Below are 19413 nucleotides of genomic sequence, written 5' to 3'. Positions count from 1 at the left end.
TTCAGGCTTGTCGCAGGGGCATGGACTTGGATGAGCAAGAGACAAACACCCAGAAGATGAACAAAGGGCAGCAGGACATCCATGACGGGCCAAGGCAGCCTTGCAATGAGCTTCAGGCTTCAAAGAAAGGCACAGGGAGCTCTGTGGCAAACATTTACAGAATAATTTGACTTAGGAGGCTTTTCTTTTTAACTTCCATAGGCTGTACGAGTGGCTTGTGACCCCAAACATGATGGTTCATGGTCCTTCTTTTGTATTCATTTTAGATTCCTTCTATTCCATGATTCTATGATTGTCTCTATATATCTATATCTATGCTCTATCTCCCTACTTGTTATAAGCCACCATGTCCAGAAATCCCTCTTTCTGCCCACCCATCCACCCCTAGACACCTTTCTTATCTATGGGTTTACTGCTCAAACCACCCATCCAGTACTCAACAGTTATTTCAAGGACAGTCTTCCCTCCCACTGCAAGGGAAACATAGATTTCCTTATGGTTCATGTAACTCTCTAATTTCTTTTGAATAATCCTAAACTTTTGGCAAGAAAAGCTAAAGACTGATGCCATATTGGGTTAAAACAATTTTGCAACAACATCTGTTTTCAAAACTGCCCTTCTGCTACACAACATCATAGTGCTTTCAAGATACAATAATATTATACTAACAACAGTATCACCTTCCCTTTAGCAACAAAATAAACAAGTAACTCCAATCTTTGGTAAAATTAAGAAAATCCGATGACAAAATCTGCACAGGTTAGACACACAGACAGAAGTAATGCACAGAGGTAACATGCATATGAAACATAGAGCCTTAAATTTTAAAATCCCTTTTTTCTGATTCCCACAATTCCTTCGGGACAAAATTTCATCATTTTCTTACCATTTGGGCAATCTCCTTCCAAGAGATGTGGTCAGTCCCAAATAACTAGGTGACCAAAGCATTTATCAAATTCTAGCTGTTCCTTAACTCTCACCCTACACCTGCTAAATAAATGAAGACGATGCTGCATTCCTTGAACAAACAATCTTTGCTTTTCATTTAAATGCTTAGACTTAGTGCACAATTACAATTCCAGAAATGATACAACACGTGAGCATTTATAGGAATCAAAAGCATCCAAAATTCAGGCTAGTTTGAACTGTCATAAAAACCCCATCCAGTCAAACATGCCAGGTGCCTTTATGAAAAATGAGCAACAAAGCCCAAAAGCAGAGGCAGGCATTCTGTTTTTTGGTTGCATGTTGGTACTCGGGATGCAGGTTTGGGGTGGAGGGGACATATCCCTTCCCAGCCAAGAGGGATGACTGCTTCGTCTGTTGGCTCCAAGTGAACACTGCTGATTTACACAAGCCATGCACCTGACTTGCAACACAGCTGCTACGAAATTGCAGTTAAAAAGAGACTTTCTGAGCAAATGACTCCACAGCTCCTCCATAAAGGGCATCACCCTGCAATATGCACACACACACACACTTCACACCACTTATTGGCATTGGAAAATTGCTTACCTGTGACGATAGGATACGACTGAGGTCCTGGAACGCTCGCTCCCAAATCTGCAGAAGTAGGGCTGGTTATATTGGCCTTCATGTCATCTAATCCCCCAGCTAACGATGCCATGGCTGAGTATTCAGTTGCCTGGAAAAAGAAACAAAAGGCATTTTAGCAATAATAAATTTACTGTTCAAGAGCTTTTGCCTGTATGACAAAACGTAGATGCAATACAGAACTCAAAAATCCTTTGTTCAGTCAGTTTTAAAGGCAATATCCATTTACACAGGACTGTTAAGCATTCAAAATGCTCAATAAGTGGGTCTGTGCTTATCACCGATGTTCCCAGAGAACACCAAAATGGGCTTTCTTTATAAAACCGAAGCCAAACTCATCAACATGTAACAAGGCTTTACTTAAAGAGGAAATCTTGTAGAGTAACTGGGGGCTGTAAATGCTGAGTGCAAGTTACTTGCCTGTTAAAGAAAAACGTTCGTGCTGGTTTACCTGAACTCTTCTTATTTCAGTGGTGGCACTTCAAGAGACATGCACTAACGAGCAGGTGGGAATGAGGTGTCCCATTTCCCCCCTTTTCTTGGGAATGCTGTATTTCCCCATCATCTCACAAGAAATAAAGCACACATAAATAAAAGTGTTTGCTTAATGAATGAATTTGTAGCCAACTGTTTCTAAATCCAAATTATTTAAAAATAAATCACCTGACTGTTGTAAGGATGCTCTCTCATCTCATGGGAATTTTATAATCTCATTAGCTGAAGCTACGGTAAATGAATGCAGGTCCTCGGAAATCAGATTGTTTCTGTCCGTGTCGCTACAGCAATCTACAGCAGGTGAGGCCAATCCACACATCCAGAAGGACTTCCATGTACACAGCAGAAAGTTTATATTCATTTGCGTTTTTCCATGATTTCTTATTGTCAGGATCATTCACACAAAACTGGGAAGTTTCCTTTCAAAGTTCTCCATTCCCTGTTGTTACTTAAAGTTGCCACTTTAAGTTTTAATCCCTTATTTGTGAGATCATAATCATGCCTGTAACAACTGGACGATGACAACTTTAAGTGAAAAACAGCAAAAGGAACAGATAAACTGAAGGACACCCACCCTGAGGCTGATTCCCACTGTATTTCTGCAGACTAAGTCAATGCAGAAGCTGTGCAGAGCTGAAGCAATGTAGGGCAACCCAGGACCCTGTGATTCTTCTGAGTGACCAAATCAGAAAGTTAACCTTTTTCTTTTTTTTTTTGAGGAAACAGAAGCTGATCTGATTGAGCACGTCTTTCTCCCTCTTGCAAGTTTCTCGGAAGCGTCTGAGAACCCAGCACACAAGCTGGTATTTGCCATGAGCTCAGCACTTTGGGTCAGATATATGTTTGTGTCTCTGTTGCTCAGTTCTCACTCAGAGAGAAGTTAATTTACATGGATAACCTTGTATTAGCAGGTCTGTGTTAATACGCATGTTTCTTCTGAGGATGCAATCTGTGCGAGGCATGAGCACACCCTGTCACCTTGAAGGATCCCCCACACAAACCTCTTGCAGATGAGCATGTCAAATACATTTTGCCGGTGACCAGCTGCTGGCCACCCTGTCCCTTCACCTGGCCCACGGATCAGCGCTACAGGGTCCTCTGGACCAAAGGCTTCTCAGCAGTGACCCGTCTCCTATGCTCCTCCCTGACCTTTGCATTAAATTTGTCCTATTCCTCAGCCCTTTCAGCTTATTCCTCCTCTGACACCCTCCGTGCCCTCACGTTTCCCTCACCTTCACGCACCCAGCACCCTTCTTCTACCACTGCTGCCCACACCTCTGCTTCAGCCCCACTTCTGCACCCTGGGGAGGACAGCCCCTGGAGCATCCCTCCTCTGCAGAGGATGCCAGCGATGCTCCCAGCCTTCCTCCTTCCTACAAGGGCAACCGAAGCTCCTTCTTCTCATTCCACATCCTACCAAGGTGCGTTTTCCAGCCTTCCCACGCCACTCCACACACTGTCCTACGTCTGCAGCCCCACCTTCCCCCTGCACTGGCCACGTGCACGTGCAGCGGCACTGCTGCATTTTTTTCGCTCCCCGAAGCCCTCATCTGACAAGACACCGGAGGAACACCAGCACGGCTGCAGGCCTGCAGGGACATCCCGGGCAGCCGGCGATGCATGAGTGGCATGGGATGGGCCGGCAGCGCAGCAGAGGAAAAAGCTGTCCTTGGGCGCTGCTGTTTGGTATTTCTGATGTCTGCAGAAGAGCACACACCGCTCCCAGGGGAAGGATGCCTTATTTCACCCCTGCTGCTCTAAGAAAGCTGTAACTGCAACGTATCCAGGCTAGAAAATTTCTACGTATCTTCCCACGGCACACCAGTACACCGCTCCCCACAGGCAGGGTATGAACATGGCTTCCAGCTTATGAAGGGGGAGCTGGCCACTTGCAGTTTGGGAGGGAGGCATCCAGCTGTGCCACAGGCTCGGCCACATGCACGTCGAAAGCCCACAGCGAAAAGCGGCTTTTGAGGACACCGCTCCTCGCACAAACCCAACCGGGACCAGACCCCTGGCTGCGAACCCCAGACGCGGGAGTCCGAAGCAGGCTGCAGATGTCGAAACACCACAGCTTGCTTCCTTCCTCAGGTCCGAGGAACCGACCTCGGAGGATGCAGGACCAGGTCTCACCTCTTAACTGTAACGATCTGGAAGCACCACCACATCAACGAACCGCGAGCTTGGCTCTTCAAGCTCGGAGGGACTGACCAGTTTGTCAGAAGCAAGCGGCTATCAGGGTGTAGCACGTCCGACGGGGGGGCCAGGACGGTGGTACCCCGTCCTCACCCACGTCACCGGGAGATGGAGTGACGTGCAGCAGCACGGTCCTGCCGCTGGCAGCACGGCCCCGTCTCACCAGCTGCAGCAGGACGGCCCCAAACCGCAGACCCTTCTGCAGACCAGAGGGACTGGACGAGTTACGGCTGCCCGGCACGGCGCGGAGGGAGAGTCCACGGCTGGGTAGGGATCCAGGAGATGGAGGTGTGGGAAATAGATTTGGGCTCCCTCCCTGCTTTCGTCCCAGTAGCTTGCTGCCGACAGGAGCTGCACCTCTTTTGCAATGGCCCAACAAGCTTTCCCGGGGTAAGAACAGTGGGATTTTCAGGGATTTTCCAGCTGCCTCCCTGTTGCCCTGGCAAGACTCTGCCCACATCCCTCCTCGGAGCCACCGGCAGCCGCACCGACCATGCACCGACCACCGTCGCTGCTCCCAGCACCCAGGCGGAGCGAGCCCGGACCATCAGGCAGCCCCGACCGCTGCTGACCCCCCCACCTCCTCACACAGTCCTGATGGAGTGACCTGGCAAAGGAGCAGCTCGGGATGGCCGGGCACGGCCAGGGGTCCCTCCCTGCACAGTGGGAAGCCTGACCTGCTGCTCGGTAGGTGAAAAAGCAAGAGTCGGGTGTTCAGTACCCTAGAAATTACCTGAAAAATGACTGCCTGCGGTTGTACCACGCACTGTCTCATCAGCATGGAGCACCACTGCCATAGCATGGAGGAGAGAAAACACAGACACGTGAAAACGAGGAATATATAAAAGGAGAGACCGAGAAGGACAAACTGGAAGAAGGGGCAAGATGGGGTCTCACGTGCTCCCCCTGCCCCATCCCGCTCGGCTCGGGCAGACGGGACCTGGGTGCCTGGCAGGGGGCTGGGCACGGGCCCCCCCCCCCAGCAGGCACGGTGCCCAGTTGGGGTGGGGAGGAGAGGGGTGGTCTCTGCGCGCCCATGGGCAGCAGCACACCCCCCCTGCGACGGGCAGCGGGGTCTGCACGGCCCGTCCCCCGCCAGCCTTCACTGCAGAGTGCAAATGGGAAGGTTTCTGTGCTGGGAGAAGTTTCACCTCCTCCACTGCAAAAGCTTCATTTCTAAGTATTACCCCCCCCGGGGTGGGGGCAGATGGAGGGAAAAGGGGTGCAAGAGTGTTTCAGTACCGTTTTCAAGCAGTTTACGTAGCGTGGCAGGAGGCAGGCTCTGCTGTCTCCTGCCACGCTACAGTGGAGTCGCAAAACAGCCCATCGATGGCTTCGCCCTGTGCTTTTCCTAGAGAAGATGCCTGAGCATAACCCACCGAAAGGCCAACCCACCCTACATGCACAGCAACTTCCTCTTTGGGATTTACCTGGAATTTTATCCCAAAGTGGCAGACACAGACAGATGCACAGCGGGGAAACAAGACTGCTCCCTGAAACAGCCTGGTTCTGGGGTGCCGGCGTGGGAAACTCAGGGAGGTCCCACAGGCTGGGATGAGCCCTGCGGCAGCGCTGCGACCCAGGCGGCAGGAGACAAATGCATCCCCCTCCTGCCCCGTCCCTTTTGGGGGCACAGACCCCGCACCCCTCTCGAGAGACCGCGCCAAGCAAAGACAGAAAAGAGGCGTCTGCCGCACGGGGCAAGCACCCACCGGGACTCGCACATGTTGCTTTTTGCATCTGCTCAGCTTTCCGAATCACACCTGCAAAAACATCACGCAGGCACGAAGCGACGCCTCTTGTGCCCTCCTGCCGCTGGCACGGCTGCCCCCCCGGACCCGCAGCACTGCTGGGGATGCAGCAGCAGCAGCAGCAGCAGCAGCAGCAGCAGCATCGCGACAGGGGCTCCGACCATCAAGGCGACGCGCCAGCTTGGGGCTTTGGGACTTGGTCTGCCCCTGCGCCGACCGCCTGCACCGACAGGCACGGTGCGCAAGAGCACCTTTGCTGCCAAAAACAACGTTTCTCCTCGTTTAAGCCATGCATTAATCTGAGGTCTCCGAAAAGCCAGCGCTGTCCCCCAGGTCACGACCACCGAACTCCCTGCTCGCCCCTCACGGTGGCAGCAAGCCGGACCTCATCCCTAATATCCCCAAGCCATCGCATTGTAATACTTTAAAATTACTAAATAAAGGCAGAATTGGCGCACACCAGGCAGGTTGTCCATGGAAACCCCCACCTCAGCCTGACAAAGGGAAGAAATTTGTAACATTAGATATGGTTCGGAGAGCTTAATCCAAAGCAGCTCTAATTAATCTCCCCAGGCTTTCAGAAACCCAGAGCCACTCACAGCCGCACAGGCACCGGTGCTGCTCTCCCTGAAATTTTATGGGAATGGAAAATCCATCCTAACACCTTCCTCCTCAGCCGCCTCAGACCCGGATGGGAAAGGCATCCGAAAACCTATACATCAAAGCCTCGCTGCTGCTGCCCGCCAGCCACCTCTCCATTTCATAATTTACATGACATTCCCTGCGCTGCCCACTGCGGCCACCAAAACCAATTCTGCTTTGGAGCAAAACCTATTTACACAGCTAATTGGGGCTGAACCCCAGTTTCTCTTTGTTTTCGGCAACGTCCGGCTCTTTGCTGTCTCACAGGGCACGGAACTTTGATTTCAGTGGTACAACATTCTTCCCTCGGTTTAAATGGAATATTTCTGAATCTCCCTTTCACAAAACATACATGTTTTTAAAAAATTAACAGCTGTGCTTTGTTTTAGCCCAAATCCAATTAGGATTGTGCACATCCCCAGAGATTCCTCTGAAGATAGTGGGAATTAGTTAGTGCACCCTGCCATGAACAGATTTACCCTCATACGTCAGAATAACTGACCTGTTTTTGACCCAATCTTCAGATTATCTGAATGTGGGAAACGACATGCTACGGTTTACATTTGCGCAGTGCAATCCATAAGCGGACACAGCCGTTCTCAGATTTTCCGAAGGGACCCCCAAATCCAATCTAAATGCCTAGAATTTACCTGTTGTTTTTCTTTTATACATATAAATAGCTGCATTTCCATTCGCTCTTTGTTTCTCATTTTCATTTTGTTCTAATATCTGCATGTAAATGTCTGAAAATAGCATCTGTAATTGAAGATTATGAAGTATAGCCAGCTCCTGACAGGCTGCTAAGGAAGATGGATTATCCTCATTTTTCTGTAAATTTTGTCAATTTTGGAATTCATAAGCTATCAACACTGATCAAAATGTGACCGCACAGCTGTGTCAAAGCGGACGGCGCGGTGGCGACGCGGCTCCCGAGGATGATGGCTCTCCCCAGCCGCCCGGCCGGGGGCACACACCGCGGGAACCCTTCCTGGCTGCTCCCAGTACCTACATCCAACCCACCCCACCACCACCCCTCGTCCCCCCAAAAAATTCAAATAAATAAATTGAAAGTACGCAAATTCTCTGGTGTGCCGAATCACATCACAAAGCGTAATTTATTGCATGTTCTCCCTTTTTATTTATCCCTAAGTAGTAAACACGATTTCCATTCAGGGGGTTCGTTATGTTCCACTCCTACCAGACAATCACAGCACACTTGAGGCAATTGTTTAGCCTCTTCCTCTCAATTTTCCCATTACTGGGAGTAAGTACTGTTGGGACTCTTTAATAGCCCGACTGCAGCCCATATCAATAACAGATGAGGTTTAATCGTCCAACACAAAAATTATTTAGGCTCAGTAAGGACATTCAATGTCATTTGCATAATGGCATTTCTATCCTGAGCACCTAACCCATCGTGCATAAACAAGGCCCTGGGACCATAAATAATAATAAATCATGACGTCCACGCTCCTCTTGCTGTAATAGGAGCCTCTCTTTGTAGAAATTATTTCAGCAGGAAATGGGCACTGTAATTTTAAAGACATGTGGCATTGCACAGGCCAGTAAATCACACCCGTGCACACACACACACACACGCACACACATGCACCACAGCTGCCCGTGGTGAACAACAAAACCCCACAAAACAGCAGCACAGAAAACAGCCCACGCTTGTGGCTGAAATTGCCCCTTTTTTCTTTATTATTATTATTTCTTAGTCAGAGGTAGCAGACTAAATAAAAGCAAGGTCTGAATAGTGTGCGTGGTGTCTGAGCATGTGTACAGGGGCAATGATGGACCCCTAAGTCCCCCCAATCCCTGCCTGGCCGCTCCTCACACCCAGACTCAAACCTCTCCTGGAAGGTCTGGTGGGAAGAAAGCAAAGACCCGCAGACACTTGCAGGTCTTTTCCAACCAAGATTTTCACCAGCCGTTGCAATCCTAGTCGCCCCGCTGAGGCAGAGGGGGCCAGCAGACTCTTTTCCTCTGGTTTGTAAGCAGAAGCCTCCATAGAAAATCATGGCAAGGCCAGCCCAAGGGAAGTAAACGGACACATACAATCCGGGCAGCTAAGGTGGCTTTCCACTTTTTAGCCTCATCAAGCCAATAACAAGTGCCTGGATGAACAGCAGCAGCACAGCAGTGGTGAGAGCCGACCTCTGCTTTTGCCAGGATTAGCAAGTTTCATCATCGCACATTCATCCCCAGCAGCTCCTTCCTCTCTCCGAATAAATACGCTCTGTTTCCTCCAGGACACCAAATGAAATGACGACTCACCCCAGCTCCCTCCTGCCTTCGTCAGCACTGACCAGGCTCCAGGCTTGCCTTCACAGCCCCTGCATGGGCTCTTCCCACTGTTTCCATGCCAGAACCTCCCAGTTCAGGAGGAATTCCTCTACTGAGGAATGCAGAAATGGCACAACAAATTCTGCAGGAGCCTTCGCCTGGTGCTGGCATTGCACATCCATCCTGACAGCGGCACCGTAGCCGGCCGGGCAGGCATCCTCCCCGAAACAGCATCTCCCCCAGCCCCCTCCAACTTCTCCTCTCCAAGCCTTCCTCCTCCTCCTCCTCCTCCTCCTCCCCCTGGGGCAGCCCTTCGCTTGCTCCTCTCCAGCTTTTCGTGTGGATTCACACAGGGTGTTTCTCCTCTTCCCCTCCTTCCCACGCTCTCCTGCCCGTGGCTCCTCTCAGCCCAGCACGAACCGACCGGCCACCTCGCTGCTCTGTCAGCAGCCTCCACCATCCTACACACAACACTAAAAAGAGGGGCGCCCAACTGTAATAAAGCGTAACACAGTTAAAATATAGCATAACACGTCCCACCCTGGTGGAAAAGCAGTTTGCTTTTTGTAAATCCAGTACATCATCACGTTATGCCACTCGTTGCCACAAGATATTGCTAAAACCTGCTCTTTCTCAGGACAGGAACTGGACACTTTCACCCCTAACAATAACAATTTCTGCCACAGGAGGAGGGAAAATGGACGATCACCCATCACAGTGGCTCCACTGCTACCACTGAAGCACCCGGCATGGGTGAGCAGGGAAGAAAACACAACCAGCAGCACAGTCAAGTATTTCCCTATGGAGATACACAAAGCAGAAGTATGAAAGCACGCTGAGAATGTGCGTGAAGTTTACATCAATACTGCCAGATTTTCAATCCATCCTAACAACGGCTCCTGACACTTGAGAAGTCTTGGGTGAATTTGCAACAACACCATTTGTACTTCTGTAATGCTTTCAGATGAACTATCTGAAAGTATTTCACAAATGCCATCCGAGAATCCTTTCATAACACTCTCTGTATCATATGACATATTGTGTACAATAAAGTGGTTTCAAAGCCATACCCTATGGCAAAATACCCTGGGCAGCGTTTGCCATGGACCAAGCCTCCCAGGTAGCCAAAGTCCTGGCAGCTGCTGCAGCTCCAGGTGCACCGAATCTCCACCCAGATGGAAGCCAACAGAGAAAGCCAAGGAGTTTGCTGTGTTTAGTGGCATGTTGCAAAGTCCGAGCTGAACAAATCCAAATAACCCATAAATTCCTGAACTTCAGGCCACTTTCAAAGCTGGACACAAACACACATTTTTTTGTTTTCCAAAAGACTTTCACTTTTCCTGTTAGTGCCCCTGGGATCCTGGTGACCCTACAAGGGTCAGGAGTCTTCTGTTTTCCATTTTGAGGGCGGCAGCTTTTCCTACAATGCTGACTTCCCCATCAAATCCCCAATGCGGAACTGACCTCATTAAAAAAAAACACAAAAACAAATAAATAAACATAATTTTCCAAAGTTTTTCTTTCATTTCTTCACCTGTACCCAACTGGAACAGGAAGGGCCAAAATATTGCAAGCCAGTCTTCATTACAATGTGTTTATGGAAAAGCCAGAAATACAAGCACAAACATTGTTTTAGTAAGATTTACAAAGCACTTTCAGGTACAAGTCCTCAGGGGCATAGGGTTAGGGAGGCAGCAGGTACCGGTCTCTGTGGGGAACAACCCATGCACATACGGAATGCAATGCAACGCTCCTGGGCTTGGTTCCCTTAACCAGAGTGTTTTGTGCAGCAAATAAGATGTGCCAGGGAGGGCTTTGGGGGACGCAGAGGTGTGGAGACGCTCCTTCCCCTTTGCATGTGCTGCAGGCGCGCTTCATGTCAACAGAAATGCCTGGCAGGGGAAAAACCTGGGCAACGATGCAGTGATTTCTTTGCTGTGACATTCAGTAAGGATAAATGGGCACTGAACCCCACTAATCTCGTGGGATGAATCTTGAGCTGTTTTTTCCCCTTTGCTAATTAGCTGAGACCTGCTGACAACCAAACCTGACCGGCAGCAGGTCTGGAGTGCGGAGGCTTCGGAACAAGGAGCTGGCAGAGAAGGAGGGTCTGCCCTGACAGAGTGAGCAGGACAGCATCACCCACCCCAGAGACACCCACTTCTGCACTTAAAACACCCCGTCCACGCTGCCTGTCAGCAGGGCAGGGAAACAGGCTCCTCAGCTTCAGAAAAAGACAACTGGAAACATCAGAAATTGTCTGTACATGGGTGTAAGAAAAGGAAGCAGAACAGAGGCAGGCTGACCAATGAGTGTGGTACCTACAGGGTAACTATAGGGTGCTGGTTCCAGGTAAAAAGACTCTGTTTGATGAGACCCAAAGCCTGCCACTGCTGGAGGCTCTGCACCTCCTTTCTATCATGAAAGGCTCCAGCAAAGGACCTTCTACGCAGAGAAATCATCAAAGATTACAGTTTTCAGTGAAACATTTCAGTTTTTATCAAAACATTCTCTGTTGGAAAGACAGGTTCAGCCAAACACAGTGCTGTTGTAATAATCATCATTTTGCTGCTAAAACGTCAGCTGTGCTGGAGATGCCCAGGCGCTGCACACGCAGTAAAATATCACAACAAGAAAACAGCGTCAGACAACCAGAAGAAAACCCACTGCTGGTATGACCTGAGCATCTCTTCCACCCAAGAGCCGCCCCAGTTCTTACGCCAGAAGTGTATTTGGGGTTATGTTTTCAAACTTTTCTCTACAATCACAAGAACAACCATTTGCCTGAACAAAAACAAGGATGTGGGGTCTGTGCCTTCAACAAAAACTCCTACTGGTGCAAAGCCTCACAACTTGGCAATGCTTGGAAACCACTCATCAGCCACATAATCTAATGACAATTTCTCGTCTGCCTTAATTTTATCCATTATTTCATTGTGTGTTTTAATTATTTAGACAGGTCTCAATAACTGGCCAAACACTCTTAGCCAAAACCAGCATCTGATGCGTGCAGTTTTTCTGCGCAGCTCCAGCTCCCATTTCGGAAAGGCACTCACTGCCTCCAGCACCTTGTTCTCCCACAGCCCTCTGCGTACATCTGTGAATATGACTAGTCTGGACTGACTCTGAGCCTGGAGGGGACTCCTGCGGCACAGAGAATGAGCAGAGGAAACCCCTGCCCCTCTGAGGTTGCCCTTATTCAATTACATGTTCAAGCTGAGAGCAGCAGGGCTGAAACCATCCCCCTACACGCTACGCTGCTCTCTTAGCTTAAGAGTCTGCTTCCTTTCAGAGGTAGGGTGGGTTTTTTCATTTCAGCAACTTCTGCTGCCACCAGATCTTTAAGCAGCCACTATTCGTATGAGCAGAGAGGAATTTTGATACTAGCCCTTTTTCCTGGAAGTGGCTTAGCTCCACAATTGCTTTTTGTCATCATACAACACCTTCTGCAGGCTGTTTCATTCAATCCCTTCCTAAACAAACGGCAACACAAAACCATGGCATTCTTCTGAAAACCCAGCATCTGCACTAAGCAGGTTGCTTAGGCTCCTGGGCACCTCATCCCAGACAGCTCTCCATCTCATCCTGCACACTGTGTGAACCGGGTGCTGCTCTCCCACCCAATTGTGCTGTTCACATTTTCCATTGCAACCGTACAAAAGTTTCCCTAAGTCATATCATGACAGCTGGAATGAACAGCAGGTAGCTGGACATCAAGGTTGTAGGATAATCCAGGCTGGAAGGAAGCTCCAGAGGTCTCTCAAAGCAGGGCCAGCTGCAGGACCAGACCAGGTCACTCAGGGCTTTATCCAGCTGGGTCTTGAAAACCACCACGGATGGAGACTGCATAACTTCTGAGGGCAACCTCTGCCCTGCCTGACTGTCCCTGGGGGGAAGAATTGCTCCCTTGGACCCTGTAGAGCATCTCCTGCGTCAGCTCACGCCCCTGTCTCTTGTACTCCCACCACGTACTGCCATGAAGAGTTTGGCTCCTTCTAAGATGCTTTAGCACATAGTGATCTCCAGGTATTTACTAGTTGTGTAGGGAACATACTTTGAGAAACCCATCTTTGTTGGTTAAAGTGATGGACAGATTTAGAGAAAGCCTACGGAATGAGAGTAAAACAGCACTGATTTCCAAACCAAAGGGTGGAAATTGTATTTGAAACTATTCAAAGCCTGCAGGATCCAGACGTTTACCAGGGACTAAGAAGAGAACTTCCATTTTTCAAGTGTTGGTGCAAGCCCTTCCCCTCAAATATAATCTGAGCAGGTCAGGCATTAAATAAATCAACAGGCAAGTGTGTTGTCTCTCCCTCTCTTGCAGGGCTAACACAGACACTAGGAGGTCAGTCAATTTTGCTATGACATAATCTTGGCCAACTAGTGCCATTACATGACGTTGTCTTTCTCCACAGAGAAAACCAGCTTCAGGACGATTCCAGATCTATTTTCCTATGCAAGTGGAGCGTCGCATACGTACACACTGTAAAGTGCATGGATGACTCCCCTATTATTTTTCAAAGGGACAAAGACTACATGAGCGACTATAATTCTACTCATCTGACTCATATATTATGCTTTGATGTGATATTGAAAATCTGACGGTGGCCAGTTTATCACTGCTCGTCAGCTCTCAGGCAGAGTCCACTGTTTGATTGGGTACTGTCTGTGACTCCTTCTGCAATGACAGACTTTCCATTAGCTGTCTGCTGGTGACATGAAACCTTGGAAGGAAGACTCATCTGAAGACAAAGATGTGGGGTTTTATTTAGAACTTGCTGACCTAATGGACCTGGTTTATCTCTCTAAACTGAAAAAAATTAGCGATGTGTGGCAAAACACATGATGAACAAAGAGATACAATTACTCAAAACCAGCTGCCAAATTGCAAGGAAATGTGGACACTTCTGGCAAGACAAGAGGGGAAAGCTTTTCTTAAATTTCCCACATCTGTACCACACTTACAGAAGCCATGGCAAGTCTCCTGAAGGAGATCACCCAACGCCCTTGCAGGACTTTGTGTCCCACTGTCGTCACTAAGCTGCGGGTGTAAAGCTGGTGTAAAGTGCTGAGATGAAACTTGGTGGCCGGCCACACCACACATCACCGACACCCCCTTTGCATGAGTCTGTGCACAACCTGGGGAGCCTGCCCAGGGGAAAAAATCATCCCCCACTGCATCCACACAGAGCAAAGAGAAAAGGGACAAGGACAAAGGAGATGTTGGAGCTCCAGACACAGCAAAACTGGCCTTTCTTTTAACTCGGGAATTTGTATTTTCACATATGGTCATATCTGAAAGCACTCAGGAGGAAAAAAAAAGGGGTGTTAAAATCCAGGAATGCACTGCAATTTGTGAAGGTGTTGTCTACCTCGGTATTTTCAGATTCCCCCTCCCTGCTGGGGCAAGGGGAGGAGGCGACAAGGACTCCTCCAGGGAAGTGGCTGAGTCACCATCCCTGGAGATATTCAAAAAGTGAGTGGACAGGGTACTTCAGGACATGATTTAGTGGGCATGGTTAATGGTTGGACTCGATGATCTTGAAGGTCTTTTCCAACCTAAATGATTCTATGATTCTTTGATTCTATTCTATGAAACGGACCCACGCTCTACCCCACCGGAGCCAGATGTGGTCCCCAGACAAAGCCATGTGAGCCGCGGGACGAGCCCAATGCGGCAGACTCGGAGGGAAGCAGAATCAGCATAAACCCAGGCCATCGCTGGGTCTTCTCCAACACAGTAAAAGGCACTGGGAGAGCTTCAGTCTTTCAAATACACCCTGAAATCCCTGAGACCCGTGCGCTGCTGCTCTCCCCCAGCTTGGTTTCGTTGCACTGATTTGGCCAGACATTGCTGGGAGGAGAGGGAAGTATCAGGCATGGGGCAGTGGCTCTTTTTTGTTTGTTTTTCGGTCCGTTTCTTCAGGCCCCGATTCACTGCAGCCTGGTTGAGAGAGAGCGAGCCAGAAGGACTAGAAGCAGCCTGTGGGTTTCCTTACATGACCACAAGTACCTCCACGCTTTGCCAGCACAGCAGGGTCCGTGCGGTGAAACCGCGGCAGCAGCTTCTCTTCAGCACTGCCAGGGCATCGCATGCTGGGCACTGCCGATGCCTGGAAACGCTCCGTATCACCTTCTGGAATAGTTTGCAGGAGAAATCCTGACCCCAGGCTGCCTGCTGCTTCCAGACAAAGAAGGAAAGCCGGTCACCAGCCGATTCCGCAGGGAGGGACCCACTGGAAGGGGCATCGAGCTCAGGTGGGGGCATGGGGTATCCTTGGCTCTCTGCCTGGACAGGAGAGCGGGCATCCCTTGGGTTATCCCACCTGGGTTTCTTCCCACCTCTTTTGCTTACTCAAAGACCAGATGTTTCAACTCCAGACCCTGCTCAGACAGACACACCTGGGTGTCCAGGCCAGCTGCAGGGTGCTCTTTGCAAAGATGATGTTGATGCAGAGAGATGTTAGCAGGATACATGGCTCATGTCATACTCCCTCCCCAGAAAACTCCCCGCCACCACAGCCTCACTGTCACGCAAAATACCCAGTGTCATACAACAGTCTGCTGTGACTGTCACCACCCAACACAACATGTCACAACAAGGCGGCACACGTGGGGAACTTTGTGCAGTCTTCAGAAGCTCATGCACAAAAAAACGCTTCCAAGGGAGGGCAGAGGGCAAGGACGCAAATGGGAAGTGTTGGCCCAAGGAGCTGTGCTTTCTGCTGCTATTCTGAAAGAAAAGGCTTTCTACTCATAAAAGTTGATTTTCAGCAGGAAGAAACAGCATGGCAGGTTTCTTTTCTCCTTCTTGACCCTAAAACAGGGCAGAGCCAAAGGAGAAGGTGGTGCACCCCGTCCCCCCTCCCCACCCCAGTGGTGCAATGGAAGGATGGAGGGCTTAGAGGAGAGACTCTGTCCCGAGCAGGCTTCAGCCTCCCCGCAGCACCACGCACAAGTCACTGCATAGGGCTGCTCCCTCTCGATCTGCACTGCAGGTGAAACAGCTTTCTTCTCCCCAGCCATTACTTGCCTTCTCCATCCAGAAAGCATGACCTTCGGTGACATTGTTCTTCCCTAGACGGTCAGTGCACAAACCTCTTAGCCCCATGCTGCTTGTTGGGCCCTCCCAGTTACCACTGTAATGTGAAAAAGCGACAATCCTGATGACGGTGAACAGGAACAGGGATCCTCCACAAAGTCCCACGTGCTGAAGGCTCAGTCTCCAGAAGCCGAGGGCAGTTCAGAGCTCTGAGCTCCCCAGAGCATCCAGGGGGTCCCGGCAGATGGAGGAGCTCTACCCGACACCTCTGCAGAATAACCTGTTATTTCACCAGGAGCTGATGGCTCCCTGTGAACCAGAGGCCACGGCTAGCAGCATCGTCTCAGGGCTCGAAGGGCTTTGTGCACGGAGCAGCTCTTGAACAACCGCAAGGAGATGCAACATGCAAGGAGATGGGGGTAAGTGCAAACGTCATCTCCAAAGACCTGCTGCTCCTTCCCAGTGAAATGCCCTGTGTCACAGCTGAGCACTGGTCCTTTCCAGTCTTTTTTACACCCCTTTAAATTTTACCATTATTGAAAGGCACTCCATGGCAAGAAAAAACACTACCAGCCTGAGATCTCCTTCTGAGTAGCCCCTGACTCCCTCAGAGGACACTCTCCCCATCTCCGCCTGTTTTAACCACCAGCTGGCAGAGACGGGCAGCACCAGGAGCAAGCCCATCTCCGCAGCGCACACACGTGCTGCCTGGGATGCAAGCACCCCGTTCCTACAGCACCCGAGCACCCCATCACGGCTTATCTTGCGGATCACCAGCAAAGTCCCGCACTCCGGGAACCGACGGAACAACTGCAGCGAAGGGCCAGCGCCGCGTCCCACCGAGGCAAAAAACGCAGCAGGGTCACCCCGGAGAAGGAGAGAGCCAAAATCCCCTCCAGCCCCCGGCGGGCTCCATCTCCTACACCCTCACCTGCGTGCGGGGGCTTCGCACCCCGCTCCCACCCCACGAAGAACCCCGGCACGGCGAAGGCAGACGGGCAAGTGGACGAGCCGTGGTCGCCCTGGCCCACCTTGCAGCCCCGAGGGGGACGCGTTCCCTTACAAGCAGTGAGGGAAGGAGGGAGCTCTTGCACAGATTACCCCCCCCCCCCCCAGCCCCCCGTACGGAGCGGGGGTCACGGGCACCGGTGCTCCCAGCTGCCGTCCCTCCGCCACCCTGCCCGCCCAGACCCCGCGCCCTTTCCATTCGGTAGGGGTATTGATCTGCTGGCAGCAATGGGCTGGATAATTAGCCAGGAATTAGGGTTTCTATTACAGCCAGGAGGCTGCCCCAGCTGATTTATCACCTGAATAATTTACTGTGATTGAAAGGAAATTAAAATGAACTCCATTTGACAACTGTGCGCTTTTATAGGCTTTAGTGAAGACTCAAAAGCCAAATTAATAGCCTGGTGTTGTTTAATAGTCTACTGAGAGTAAATATGGGAAGGTTTTTCCTCTCCTGACGTGCTCTCTTAGGCTGGATTTTAGAGTTGTTTTTCTTCCCCTCCCACCAATAAAGCCACAGACTGGATCAGAGGAGGTTTCAGCTGGAAGCGGTGCAGATGTAAAAATGACAGAACTGCCCTCGCTCCCTGCTCTCCTCTCTCGTTTCTGCAGGCAGAGGGGCTCACAGCACAGCCAAAACCGGGGCAAACAGGCAGCACCCACCGACTGCCCCCCCGGCCGGCACCGGCAAAACCCATCCAGCTGCCGACCCTTTCCCACCTCCGCTGGCGTGGGACCGGCAGAGGGGCTGGCGCGGGATGGCACGGGGGTAACACAGCTGTCCACAAACTTGTCCCGTGCCCCACGACCCCCCCATCGCCACGTCCACCCCCCGCCAGCCCACCGGAGCCAAGGGTGCCTTCTGCCACGGCACAGGGTGCCCGAGCCCAGCAGCGGATGCCTGCCGGACTCCTGCCTGCACGCAAGGAGCTGTCTGCTTGCGGGACAGCATAAAATTTTGGGAAGATACAAGCAAATATTAGCTTTGCATTTCTCATTGCAAGTCTCGGGGTTTATTAAGAAGATCCTCAGCAGCCACCGTCCACCTAAATGTAGTGTCCCTTAGGAAAAAACGTACTATTCACACCAACAGAAAAATGAGTCACGCTTCCTGGCTTTAACTGACTTTTTCTAACTTTTCTTTTACCTGACATGTTTCTCACTTTTCCCTGTTACTCCCAAAGACGAAACCCCAACATTTGTAAGGAGGAAAAATGCTCTCAGGAGCTGCATTCCTGTGGACACACGGCCCAACACAACTCCATACAGTGAAAAACAAACTTTAGTCTTTCCAAGATGGCAAATACTTGGCCAGATAAAAGTAAAACTTGAAGATTTTTGAAAGGACTTATGCCCCTCTCTTGGTCAGTTCAGAGAACTTCTTCATCACAACTCTCTCTGAAACAGGGGGCAATCAGGTCTTGAACTTGTGCAATTTTTCCAATTTTTTTCAATTTATTAGTAATTTTTTCAGGTTCATTAGTTGTCCAAATGTCGTCTGCCCGTGCTTATCTCCAGATCCAGACTTATCTGCACTCCATGTCATGAATATGTATATTAGTATATGTTTGCCTGGTTTCTACCTAATCCCAGAATATCTACACTTTATCCAGAAGTGAATACAAGAACAGGTATTCAGTTTAGTTCTAGCTAAAAGCAATGGGAAAGCATCAGCAAGGGCCTGGGAATTATCTGCTATTAGTGGCAAGCAGTTCTCTTCTAAACTGGTGACCTACATAGCGTTGAATCTGGTCACATCATGTTATGCCTCATTATGGCCCTGATCTGAAGTCTATTGAAGTCAATAGAAATATTCCTCTTGGCTTCAATGAGTATTCGATTGGACCCATGTGTGAAGCTGAAAATACAAGAGAATCCATTTCAGTTGTGGACAGAAATCCAGCATAGATAATTCTCTTCTTTATTCTGAGGAAATTAATGCACTGCCTCTCCTGTCGAGCTGATCCTGCTGTATATCCTTCATCCCACAGTTTTCCCCCGTAGAGGTATTGATCCCGCTCTCACAGCCACCAAAAGCCACCGGAGGACAACCGACCTCACAGCCACGCAGAGGGGCTTGCCGAGTACAGCCAGCACCTCCCGTTCCTCCAGCTGGATGCTCCTAATGGACTAGGCGCTGGAAAATTACGCCACTTGGTGTAGCAGCTCTGCGCATAGGAAGGGCACAGGATGAGTGCCAGTTCTGGATAAAATCTGAATTGTCAGTGTGGTGACCACGAACGGTGAGGTTTTGCCTATGGCAGGGGCCAGGTGGGAGTACGGTGGTTTGCCACGGACGTAGCCGTGTTCTCCCTGTGTCAGTCCGGCTTTGCTCCGAGGGAAGCCTGGATGTCGGCTGTGCAAGCAACACAAACAGCTTTCCATATGGGCAAGGGGGACTGCGCTACAGAGCCGGCACACCAGGCAGCAGCG

At 50.2% G+C, this 19413-nt stretch overlaps 1 protein-coding gene across 4 annotated transcripts in view; it reads right to left on the bottom strand.

Moving 5' to 3' along the window:
• Positions 1–19413, bottom strand: part of PAX5 (paired box 5) — a 135091-nt gene that overhangs the window by 59309 nt on the left and 56369 nt on the right. For all 4 annotated transcript variants that reach the window (XM_010566428.1, XM_010566429.1, XM_010566430.1 and 1 more), the window contains one exon: positions 1516–1645. In XM_010566428.1, the coding sequence (XP_010564730.1) occupies positions 1516–1645 (130 nt within the window). The remainder of the gene's footprint in view (positions 1–1515; positions 1646–19413) is intronic.

This window comes from Haliaeetus leucocephalus, unplaced genomic scaffold, assembly GCF_000737465.1.
Source record: "Haliaeetus leucocephalus isolate CR32 unplaced genomic scaffold, Haliaeetus_leucocephalus-4.0 Scaffold210, whole genome shotgun sequence".
Classification (NCBI taxonomy): Eukaryota; Metazoa; Chordata; class Aves; order Accipitriformes; family Accipitridae; genus Haliaeetus; species Haliaeetus leucocephalus.
The sequence above is the reverse complement of the archived record's forward strand: the minus strand, read 5'-3'. Positions and strand labels throughout refer to the sequence as shown.